At 37.3% G+C, this 13,443-nt stretch overlaps 1 protein-coding gene across 1 annotated transcript in view; it reads right to left on the minus strand.

The window, feature by feature from the left end:
- ADGB (androglobin) overlaps positions 1–13,443 on the minus strand; it is a 137,425-nt gene that overhangs the window by 116,266 nt on the left and 7,716 nt on the right. Inside the window, exons 2-4 of the mRNA XM_063308924.1 lie at positions 11,729–11,906; positions 7,414–7,506; positions 5,450–5,521 (exon numbers count right to left, since the gene is read on the minus strand). Of these exons, the coding sequence (XP_063164994.1) occupies positions 5,450–5,521; positions 7,414–7,506; positions 11,729–11,906 (343 nt within the window). The remainder of the gene's footprint in view (positions 1–5,449; positions 5,522–7,413; positions 7,507–11,728; positions 11,907–13,443) is intronic.

Below are 13,443 nucleotides of genomic sequence, written 5' to 3' on the forward strand. Positions count from 1 at the left end.
TCATTCCATATATATATATATATATCCCTTCCTGCAATACTGCTGACCTGAATAGCTTCTAAAGCTAATTAATTCTGTAAGCCTCCTGGAGTCACCATGTGTGAGTTGGGTAGCCTTATAAATCTGTTTAATAAAATAAATAAATAAATAAATAATACACCATGTATAGTCATCTAAAGTGCAAAGGTTTGAATCCCACAGAACAATAAGACAGAAATAGGACAGAACTGGTCAAGTAGTGCCTCCTGGTGTCAATGTAACTGAAAACACCACACAGGAATACACTGGGTAAAAATAGAGAAATTTTCCTATCCGAGAAGGAAGTGGAAGCCATGTAAAACCCTGTATATGGAGACATGACATAATGTAACATCCATATCTCTTTGAGAGCTTAGGGGAAGACAGGCTGTATATACTATTCTGGTAGATGGTATAATGGCCAATGTGCTTAACATTATATATAAAAGAAAACTCCATCTTTTCTCTCTCTCAACTTCAGTCTTACTTGTACAACCAAATCCTCTGCCTATCTTAATCCTATCATGCTTGATTTCTCAGGTTTGCCTTAATCTTAAAGTTGCTGAAGAATAAACGCAGTGAAATTTTAAAAATGGAAAACTGGCTGGTTAACAGTCAGTCTTTAAGTTAATATTAATATGATGAGCAACTCCATCTAATCATTTTCTGTACCAGCTCATAAGGAAGGAACAAACCCTTTTAAACTCTGTGTATCTGACTGTTTTCTTCAGCAAAGGATCGTTACCTTGTCGTGGTGCTGGAGCTTGAGCACCTCAATTATGCCATGAGCTAAACCGTGAAGGGCCACCCAAGACGGGAAGGTCATGACAGAGAGGTCAGACAAAATGCGATCCCTGGGGAAGGTAATGGCAACCCACCCCAGTATTCTTGCCATGAAAACTAAATGGATCAGTACAACCAGAGATATGTCGGTATACCATCGGAAGATGAGACCCCCAGGTCGGAAGATGGTCAAAATGCTACTGGGGAGGAACAGAGGATGAGTTCAACTAGCCCCAGACGTGATGACGCAGCTAGCTCAAAGCCGAAGGATGGCTAGCGGCCGACGGTGCTGGTGGTGAACGGCAAATCCGATGTTCTAAGGATCAACACGCCATTGGAACCTGGAATGTAAGATCTATGAGCCAGGGCAAATTGGATGTGGTTATTGGTGAGATGTCAAGATTAAAGATAGACATTTTGGGCATCAGTGAACTGAAATGGACTGGAATGGGCCACTTCACATCAAATGACCACCAGATCTACTACGGTGGACAAGAGGACCACAGAAGAAATGGAGTAGCCTTCATAATTAATAGTAAAGTGGCTAAAGCAGTGCTTGGATACAATCCAAAAAATGATAGAATGATCTCAATTCGAATTCAGGGCAAGCCATCTAACAACACAGTAATCCAAATATACGCCCCAACCACAGGTGCTGAAGAAGCTGAAGTAGAGCAGTTCTATGAGGATCTGCAGCACCTACTGGACAATATGCCTAAAAGAGACGTTATTTTCATCACAGGAGACTGGAATGCTAAGGTGGGCAGTCAAATGACACTTGGAATTACAGGTAAGCATGGCCTGGGAGAACAAAACGAAGCAGGACATAGGCTGATAGAATTTTGCCAAGACAACTCACTCTGCATAACGAACACTCTCTTCCAACAACCTAAGAGACGGCTTTATACATGGACTTCACCAGATGGACAACACCGAAATCAGATTGACAACATCCTTTGCAGCCAAAGGTGGCGGACATCAATACAGTCGGTAAAAACAAGACCTGGAGCTGACTGTAGTTCCGATCACGAACTTCTTCTTGCACAATTTAGGATCAGACTAAAGAGATTAGGGAAGACTCACAGATCAGCTAGGTATGAGCTCACTAATATTCCTAAGGAATATGCAGCGGAGGTGAAGAATCGATTTAAGGGATTGGACTTAGTAGATAGGGTCCCGGAAGAACTCTGGACAGAAGTTCGCAACATTGTTCAGGAGGCAGCAACAAAATACATCCCAAAGAAAGAGAAAACCAAGAAGGCAAAATGGCTGTCTGCTGAGACACTAGAAGTAGCCCAAGAAAGAAGGAAAGCAAAAGGCAACAGTGATAGGGGGAGATATGCCCAATTAAATGCAAAATTCCAGAGGTTAGCCAGAAGAGATAAGGAATTATTTTTAAACAAGCAATGCGCGGAAGTGGAAGAAGACAATAGAATAGGAAGGACAAGAGACCTCTTCCAGAAAATTAGAAACACTGGAGGTAAATTCCAGGCCAAAATGGGTATGATCAAAAACAAAGATGGCAAGGACCTAACAGAAGAAGAAGAGATCAAGAAAAGGTGGCAAGAATATACAGAAGACCTGTATAGGAAGGATAACAATATCGGGGATAGCTTTGACGGTGTGGTCAGTGAGCTAGAGCCAGACATCCTGAAGAGTGAGGTTGAATGGGCCTTAAGAAGCATTGCTAATAACAAGGCAGCAGGAGATGACGGCATCCCAGCTGAACTGTTCAAAATCTTGCAAGATGATGCTGTCAAGGTAATGCATGCTATATGCCAGCAAATTTGGAAAACACAAGAATGGCCATCAGACTGGAAAAAATCAACTTATATCCCCATTAAAAAAAAGGGGAACACTAAAGAATGTTCAAACTATCGAACAGTGGCACTCATTTCACATGCCAGTAAGGTAATGCTCAAGATCCTGCAAGGTAGACTTCAGCAATTCATGGAGCGAGAATTGCCAGATGTACAAGCTAGGTTTAGAAAAGGCAGAGGAACTAGGGACCAAATTGCCAATATCTGCTGGATAATGGAAAAAGCCAGGGAGTTTCAGAAAAACATCTAGTTCTGTTTTATTGACTATTCTAAAGCCTTTGACTGTGTGGACCATAACAAATTGTGGCAAGTTCTTAGTGGTATGGGGATACCAAGTCATCTTGTATGCCTCCTGAAGAATCTGTATAATGACCAAGTAGCAACAGTAAGAACAGACCACGGAATGACGGACTGGTTTAAGATTGGGAAACGAGTACGGCAGGGCTGTATACTCTCACCCTACCTATTCAACTTGTACGCAGAACACATCATGCGACATGCTGGGCTTGAGGAATCCAAGGCTGGAGTTAAAATCGCTGGAAGAAACATTAACAATCTCAGATATGCAGATAATACCACTTTGATGGCTGAAAGTGAAGAGGAACTGAGGAGCCTCATGATGAAGGTGAAAGAAGAAAGTGCAAAAGCTGGCTTGCAGCTAAACCTCAAAAAAACCAAGATTAAGGCAACCAGCTTGATTGATAACTGGCAAATAGAGGGAGAAAATGTAGAAGCAGTGAAAGACTTTGTATTCCTAGGTGCAAAGATTACTGCAGATGCTGACTGCAGTCAGGAAATCAGAAGACGTTTAATCCTTGGGAGAAGAGCAATGACAAATCTCGATAAAATAGTTAAGAGCAGAGACATCACACTGACAACAAAGGTCTGCGTAGTTAAAGCAATGGTGTTCCCCGTAGTAACATATGGCTGCGAGAGCTGGACCAAAAAGAAGGCTGAGAGAAGGAAGATAGATGCTTTTGAACTGTGGTGTTGGAGGAAAATTCTGAGAGTGCCTTGGACTGCCAGAAGATCAAACCAGTCCATCCTCCAGGAAATCAAGCCAGACTGCTCACTTGAGGGAATGATATTAAAGGCAAATACTTTGAAATACTTTGGCCACATAATGAGAAGACAGGACACCCTGGAGAAGATGCTGATGCTAGGGAGAGTGGAGGGCAAAAGGAAGAGGGGCCGACCAAGGGCAAGGTGGATGGATGATATTCTAGAGGTGACGGACTCGTTCCTGGGGGAGCTGGGGGTGTTGTCAACTGACAGGAAGCTCTGGCGTGGGCTGGTGCATGAAGTCACGAAGAGTCAGAAGCGACTAAACAAATAAACAACAACATCTGACTGTTTTACAAACATCATATGGTGGGGCATAATGTTCTACTCCCTGATCAAACATCAAATTTACTACTACTAGGCCTTTCTGTCATCATTTTATTCATGAATTCATTTATACAGAATTTGCTGAGAAATATCATTTTGGAAATGTCTTAGGCCATTAACATCTATTTAGAATGCCTGTACTAAATTTGTATCTGCACATGCATGAACTTGCAGATGGCTGATATGATCTTCCATCAAACCTTTCTCATGGCCATGAGAGGGGAAAAAAAAAATACAAGCTTCCACTTCCACTTCAAATTTTAAACAAAAATTATTACCCTCTGATGTCTAAACTTGGGAGACTGTGATTTGTTCAAACATAGATAATAACAAACCAAAATCCAATCCTAGAGTTTGTTAATTAACTGTTTAAACAAATCACAGTTCCCTAACTTTGGACATCAATGGAAATGTAGTTTCCTTAAAATTGGAAATAAATGCTACTAACCCCTATAAGAAAGAGGAGAAGGTAACTCATACAGGCTGGATGGGAGCCATAGCTTTAAACATAATCTGGCTATAAAATAAAAATTGATTGATTTAAACACAATCTTCACTGAGTTTCATAAGAAGCAGTTCTGATATGCAATATAAAGTGTTTAGATAATGATATTCATTTCTAGCTTCTAGCAAGGTTATTTCAATAGAAATCGTATCACACGTTTTCAATTTAGTGGTAAAATATTGCTTTTGGGGGGCATTTGTGAGCTGTAGTTATACACAAATATGTGTGTTTTCATCTTTATGACTGTTACCTTAAATGAGTTGTGCCTATATTGTAATTTAGTTATCAGATGTGGATTATAGATATAGCATAAGAAACAAGCTCCACTGAGTAATTTGATTTTATCCAAACATTCAGAATAGATATTTGACTATTTCTGGTTAACATCATTTTCACATGTCTTATGTGAAAATAGGCCTGATATGCCCTATTATTTGCCCAATTATTTTGAAATTTTCAAAGATTTTCAATTAAGCATGAATGTATTTAATAAAGTTCCTATCTTCATACTGCATGTAAAAGTATGAATCCTGTAGTTTGCTTAAAAATGTGAAATGAACAAAATCCTAGAACATTCCTATTCTAAAGCCTGTTTCAATTTCCTAATGAAAACACACATTTTAACTAAATAGTTTTAAACAGACTTTTCATAAGTTTACACTAAGTATGCCATCACACAATGAATGTTCATTTACACTGTTTTCAAGTAATGACCCAAAATTTTGTTGCCTGATGTAGGGTCTAATCCTGTCTTTATCGCTCTCTGCATGGTGCCACTTAAGTAAATCAGTTCACTGTGTTGCATGACAGGACTGGACTTGCTTGTTTTTTCAGATCAAAGGCACTTACATACTTTTGTAACAGCAAATTATTTCTTTCATTTAACTATACATTTAATATGCTTTATTTCTATAAAGGAATGTTTGTTCCATACCTCACTGCCCATTAAATGTTCATTTGGTGAAAAGAGATCAAACCAATTTTCATTTTTTACTACTACAGGAACCTAAAGTAATAAGAAATTTAATTATTTTATTAAAATATAAATCAATTATTAATAATATTAGAAGGAAAGTTTATATATTTCATAGCTCAAAATTATACATCAAAGCGTATCTCAAAAGACTTGTACACTGATTAATAAAGTATGTTGAACAATGGTATACTAAGTTGGTAATAAATCAGGTATCAAGAATACTGTTAATATATATATGGACAAAAAATTACAAAAGGGGTATTGTCTTCATGGTTGACATATTCTTTTTTTCCCCTTGTTCTTATACTCTGAGGAGAACTTCAAAAGCCTCCAAAACCTCTGAGCAATGACGACAATGGAATAAATATATAAACTATTGGAGGGAAAAAAACCTGGCCAAATTTTTGAAATATCTGATTTCAGTTGTTTCTTTAAACTTTCACTGAAAAAAAAGACTATTCTTTTCTCAAGCAAAACAGTTATCAAACTGTTGTAACATTATTTTTCAAAGTAAATATTGTTTAGAATCTTCATTAAAATACATAACAGAAGTTGTAAATTTGTAGCAGGCTGAGCAGAACCTCCAGAGTAGACTGAAGGTATAGAACGAAAAGCTGATCTATCACTCAAATGAATGAATTGGATTTTACATTTTGAGTATGTAGAGAAGACTACAGCACTACAATTTATAAATACACTGCATCAAATGTATTGATGATCTACCAAGCAAACAATCTATTTTGATTATTGGTTCATTTTACAGCTGATTTGTGGTCAAACAATATATATTTAAGCTTTAAGTCAATGTGTTTGAAGATAATTCCTTTGTAAAACTTTGGCTGTGTGGAAGGTCAGTGGTAAGATAAGTTGATATGTATACTTTGATTTTACCATCAATATTATACAGGTGTAGAAGACAAGGAATCCAGGGCCACAACTAGGGTCTGTGTCACCCGGGGCAAACATGGATTCCGTGCCCATTTTGGCGCCCCCGAGCACTCATTTTGGCGCCCCACCAGTGCGACGCCCATGGCACATGCCCCGGTTGCTCCCCTCTAGTTGCAGCCCTGAAGGAATCACACCCATATTTTGGATGTAGATTTCTAATTTGATGGATGCTTGAATTTAGGGGTAATTGAGTTCTATCCAAGGATATAGTGTATCTTTGTGCATCATTGCTTGTCCTCCTAGGCAGATAACATGAGCACTTTGTTGTCTATTGGCGATAGTGATTTCTCCCAATCACTGGTGCTCTATTATTCCAATCCAAAAGATGAATTCTGATTAAAGCAGTTTCAAATAATGAGTTAAACATGGACTATGTAGGATTATATAGTCTGACCTTGTCTCTCCATCAATGCAAGGCCATCTCAAGGGCTGAAAGCTAACTTATTTTATTAAAACAAGCTTTAAAATCTGGTAAACATACTGTATATATTTCAAAAAATACAGAATAACTTTTTTGCTACCATCCAGGCATAATATATACATACATTTTCATATATAGACAACTTCCAAAGTTTTGGAATACAATTTAGTATCATATTTCTTTGAGTCTTATTTCTTTGGGTTTTAATTTCCTTCCAAGAACTGGATCCAGCACAGTATCAATCTCCAATAACTAAGGACTTATCTAAATGGACGTGCCTCAATCATATACACTAAAGCTCCTTCAAATTTATTGCATCTCCAACACAAAAAAGATAAGAACCAACCTTTTGTAAACATCTGTTGAGGAGCTCAATATGAGCTTTTAGATTACAAGAAACATATTTCACATTTCTAGAAATCACTGGTTTTGCAATAAAGGATACTCCAATTCTCTATTCCAATTATTGTACATTATCCAAGTTAAAAAATAAACATTTTTAAAAAGGAAATCAATATTTTAAATAGATAATCAGAAACTAAGTACTCTTTACCTTATTGATTAAAATTTCTTGAGGCCTTTTCCAGGAACTCACTTTCAGTGAAGACGGAAGTTCGATTTTTCCTTCTGGATCTTCAAAGAAATGCTGTATGCAACATTAATTAAAACAAAAAATGGTTGAATTCTTATTTAGACATATCTGGACCATACTAACTGAATTTAGTGGGACTTTAGTCAGGGCTAATTTACTGAACTGATCTAAGCATTATTATTTCTACAGCAAATCCTAATAGCTGACTTTTTAATGCAGGATTGGTAAATTTTCTGTGGCTCTGAATCACCCTTTTATTTTGGAAGGAGATATTCTGAGGGCCACAGGGCATATGGAAGTAATGTCACCAGATGGAATGGGCCCAGCATTTTGGATCCATTTCTTTTTGGCCTGTGGATGGGAGTTTAAAATAAAATAGGTGTGTCAAGACTATTCTGTATACTGATCCTATTCTGTATATTAATTATGCCACCCAATTTTGGCACTTAATTACTGAATTATGATGTGATTTTTTATAACCATATCTAATATATCATGACAATTACAATTACAGGTAACTTGTATAGAGTGTCTGCAATAACTTCGTTGTCCATGATAGTCAATGAGGGCACTGATAACACACTAAATGCAGTACATACTGTGTTTCCCACTCTGTCAACACATTGGGCCGGATGTTAATAGACAAAGCAGCTTCTTCACCATCTACCACCCCTCTGCCACCTTCTTCATTTTTAATGACAGGATACAGGGAACAATTATTTTAAGTGGTTCATTGCCAAATTAAAAAATTTAAAAAACCCACTTTAGGAAATGTATTTTCTCTTTAAATGTTATTATGAAGACTCTAATGTTATATATAACTAGTCCTTAAAACCCCAAGAATATAAATTGTTATATACAGTCTAAATACAGCAGTTTTTAAAAAATGAATTATTAATATTAAAATGAGCAGTTATTGAAGAACAGAAAGATAAATTCTATGTATGATCCAACCAAATTCAAAATTTCACTACTCCTGCTAACAAAATTCTGAGGACGTCTGCATATATTTCACATGGAAAAGAACCCAATCTGGATTAGGGCTGGAGACATGTTGGCTATGTCCTTCATATGAAAGCCAAAGCAAGCTTCCAGTTGGAGTTGGAAAGGAGATGAAACTTGTTGCATGGTGTAAAATTCTTAACATCCTTTTCTGTTGCAAACCTGTCATTGGGAAGTGCAGAAGATAATCCCTGACCATTCTGTTTCAGAAGCAAAGTAAACTTAGGGACAAGTCTCCATTGGGGGATGGGCACTGTTCTGGTGACCTTGGCTTTTTACATAACAATAAGAGCTATCCAAAATTTCTGGAAACCTGATTTTAATGCTTATTGATTTTAATATAAAGCACAATACAGATGTAAAAATATTTAAAATTCTCTAGAGATATTCTGAATAATGAAAAGTCAACTTCAGGAATTATGAATCTTAAATTTATTATAGATGGTCTACACTTAGTTTTTTGTGATGCTGGCAGCTGTTTGATTTTCCTCATGTCTAAATCTTGCCAAAGGGTGTTTCCCACCACTATCACTTGAAAACTCTCTATTGCAAAGGACAAACCAAGACAGAGAAATTTTAAAGTTGCAACTCCTCTAGGTCTAGCAACCTTCACAGGGGGAAACCCATCTACAATGCTAAAAGAACCAACAGAGAGTCCAAAGGGTGAGCCAAAGGAGCATTCCAACAGACTTATAGAACAAAAAGACAGATTCAATGGGTTGCCCATGATCAAATTCCGGATTCTCTCCTACAATCTTAGGAACAGATTCAAGGCCACACACAAAAACTATCTCATGGAAGAATTCACAAAAATCAACTATGGCATCACTGGCCCAAGTGAAACAAGTGAATCAATCAAAATATACAACCCGTGGAATAATAATGGTCATGAAATGCACACATGCACAGGCAAAGGCCCACATCACGTTGGTAGAGGTAACTCATTGTTGTCAACCAACAAGTGGAAAACATAGCCACTACAAGTCTTCTCCCCATGACCGCAATCCTCAAACTGAAAAAAAAGGCAGAAACATCCACTACTCATTATCCATTGCTATGCTCCCCCTCTCCAAAGGTTATGACAAAACTGAATGTTTTTACAACAACTCAACCAGCCAACAAACAGATCACCATAGGAGACTTAAACACTTTGGTAGACTCAAGACAAATGCATGAAAACTATGTGGGCAAATTGTCAGGCAATGAGCAAAATGAAAATTGTGAACAATTATAAACCTTTGCTGAGTTGCAAAAGATCTATGTAATGTACATTTACTTTGAGAAATCAGCAGGGAAGTGCAGGACTTGGCACTTCCCTAACTGGGAAACTAAAGCAGAGATAGACCACAATGATGCAATTTCATCACAAATGTCGAAGTACTGCACCAAATCAACATTGGCAGGAACCACAGGCCAATCTGAATTATGTTTAACATCAACATCTCTCAATGATTGTTCTCAAGCAATATATACTAGTAGGTGCAACTCAACTTAAAAACAAATTCTAAAACAAAATATTAAGTCAATGTATCACCCACCCAACTATATGAACATCAAAAAAGTTTTAAAAATGTACTGCAGCAGCAAAAGTTCAGAAAATAACTGAAACAGTCATCTGCATTAGCAATAAATCTAAAAAGTTCTTAGCAGAGAGAAAGAGTTCCAATAGGAAAATAAGCTTGATAGGATTGCACTCTGTGAACTGAATCAATAGATAAGGCAAAGCCTAAAAGAGAACTATGAAAATTCCTGAAAACAACTCATGAAACCATCAGAAGTGAGAATTATCATCATATCATAGCCAAAAGAAAATGCAACAGAACAGAGACTCAATGCTTGCAATTCTGTCTATACCATGAAATGAAACTAGATGAGGAGCCAATAAAGGATGTCAGTTCCTACAACTACCTTGGCTAGGAGATAACACCACTTATTCAATCAACCAAGAGATATCACAGCGAAGATCATAACTCAAGGGGTGGACTTGGAGATGCCAGCAGACTCTGGCACAAAAAACACTGGAGGGGGCCTTGATTTCACCAGACAGGTTGCTCCTCTGCCAGTACAGAGGCCTCTGCAACTGACATGGGTGCCAAGCAGTGTGGAAAAGCCTTGCATCCCCCAAAAGCAGATGTCTCATTTGAAAGCAGCAAGCCCCACCTGGACCTGACAGATTGGTTGCTTCATCTACCATCAGCTGAGCAAATTCAAACACCATCACTGCCACTTTAGTCACTGGAAGCAAGTTCCACATGCAACTCCATGCTCCATACTCTTTGTCTCTGATTCCTGTTGTGCTCTCAACCCTGGCTTGTTCCTGACCTTGACTCTGGCCTACCCCTAAACATTCCAAAGACTTTTCCATTTGTATTTCTGTTACCTTGCCTTGTGCTCTCTGCCCTGCTTGCACATGCACACTATCTGTATCCTACTGTATGTCTTCTTGTCACCAACTTCTGACTCAAGGACACTCCAAGTGAGTGATTAATTCCAGCTCCCTAGCAAGCTCTTCATGAAAATGCATGTCTGCCAATTTTTCTGGTGTTTGGCGAAGCTCCTGAAGTCAGATCACAAAACCAAAGAACAGTCACATATCTTAGCTTTAACCAAATGAAACCAATTCTACAACAGATGGGAAACACCAAAGCATGGGTGGACACCTTCAACACTGTAGTTATACCAGCAATGATCTACGGCTGTAAAGTGTGGAACCTAAGAAAACTGGAAGTGGAGAAGCTTAGAGTAATACAGTGTATGATAGAAAGGTGAATAGTGACCAGATCTGAAATGAAGAAATGTGACCCAGAAGGAACTTTAAAGATGCCATCAAAACAGCACAAAAACAGAAATATGAATGATTAGGACATGTTACATGCATGCTTGGCAATAGATGGGTCCAAAAGATGACTTACTGGTGGTCTTATAACTTTCTATGCTCAGGTGATCTCTGAGAATGAGAAATGAAATATGGGAAAACCTTGGTCCCAGTTAGAATACTACAGCATTGTAGTATATGTGATACCAACATCTGTTGGTATAATTGCTTTGGTGGTTGAATGCACCCAAATGCCCACAGTTATTTATCAAAATAAATATTGTAACATTTTTTTCTTTAATTGTTCTGAAATATCTCATATGAGATGCAAACTTTCCAGATTGGAATCCAAGTAAAAGGTGACTAAATTTCAAAGTTTCAATAGATAAGAAAAAAGCAATGTGAACATTTCTATACATTGATGAATAAGAAAAAAAGGTAGATTTATAGGAAACTTACTAGAATAGGGCTTCTTCCAGCTTTATCTTTTTCCTTTCCACCCTTTCCAGCATCCCACTTTTCTGCATTGATGTCTGCTTCACTCCATTCTGGCCAGATAGGAAATCTTCCTTTCTTTAACTCAGGTGAAGCACCTTGAGGATTTACAGTAGAGGCTGATCCGGAAAGAAACCAGAGGCTGAAATACAATATGAACATAAGAAGAACTTGTATTTTATTCTTACACGGGAAACATTTTCATATTTGCTTTCAATTTTTGAAACGTTGCTAAATACAATTAGTTGCTAAGTACAATTAAAACTAACTAGTAAAATGGGAATGTTGTTAATTTATACTTCACTTCAGCAATCTGCCACGCTCGATGCCTTTTGACAGACAAAAGAAAAGTGCTTCCTGAAATCATGTAGTTATACTGTGTTTCACTATTAGACTGAGACGCCCAATACCTTTTAATTTATCCATGAGAAAGTCCCTAAAACTAATCAGTAAATACAAATGAAACAGTATTTAATTGTGCAGTGGTTGGGGTGGAAAATGAAATGAGTTGCATGATACTTAAAGAGGAGCTGTCTACTGCAAATGTGAAGCAAAAAGGATTCTGTGCTTCAACTTTATAAAAGTAGCAGAGTATGATACTGTTGAATAAAAATTAAGTCTGCATCACTGTATTCTCAGATCACAGTACTACATTCAGATTCATAAATTATCTACACTTGCTCTTACCATAATGATGTATGGATGTAACAACTTATAAATACACATTTATTAAGTAAACTTTTGAAAAAACTACTAACATTTTTTAACATTTTTTTTCCTCCAAACGATATTGCTTACACCTATGAGATGTGTAATTGGCACTCACAGCCTATTGTTCCAAGTCTATTTTCTAGGCAGCAGGAACAACTTTCAAATGGTCACAATGACAGCATGATTTTTATGACTGTAATTTGATTCATGTTGATAATATATATTATTTTGATAGCAAAATAATGGTAGCAAAACTTTTCAATTTGCTGTCCTTATTAATGGCTTAGCTAAGAGAGATACACAAGAGGATTTTTAAATGTAGAGCAATAATTCATAATACATCACACTAAGAAAATGAAAACAGGTGGCTTACAACATAATAAAATGTATAAAACTTCCTTTGTTGTACTTTATCTTTGTAGGAAAACTTAACTATTTTGTTCCAGAGAGTTATTTTTTAGTCATAGGCGAAACACATATTGGACAAAACAATAGTGTTTTCATCCAGTCAAATCCAGGCATCAAAGTATTTATTACATTTAGTATTTTTTGGATTAGCTTGGCATGAGTTTAAAAAATGAATACTGTAATTTGAACATGTCTATGAGAGGGTCAGGGTTTTTGTATTTTGCTTTTGAAATGGGCCCAGGGAGAATCAAGACCCTCAGCAATTAGTATTAATGGGAGGCAAACTCCTGTTAGTGCCAATGGGAGCTTTCCTCCAAGTGCATTTTGACGATACTACAGTAGACTCTCAGTTAACCGGCACCCATGGAGATTGGTAGAAGCCGGATAAATGTAGTTCCTGGTTGCTTGAAAGTTACTATTTCAACCCTAATACCCAGTAGATGGCAGCAGAGAGATACAGATTTTTTTCCAGTTGCTTGAGAGTGCCGTTTTTTTCCAGTTCGATTTTTCTGCCAGTTGCTTGAGAATGCTGGTTCCTTGAGTTCCAGTTAACTGAGAGT

Source organism: Candoia aspera, chromosome 1 (genome assembly GCF_035149785.1).
Source record: "Candoia aspera isolate rCanAsp1 chromosome 1, rCanAsp1.hap2, whole genome shotgun sequence".
In the NCBI taxonomy this organism is placed as follows: Eukaryota; Metazoa; Chordata; class Lepidosauria; order Squamata; family Boidae; genus Candoia; species Candoia aspera.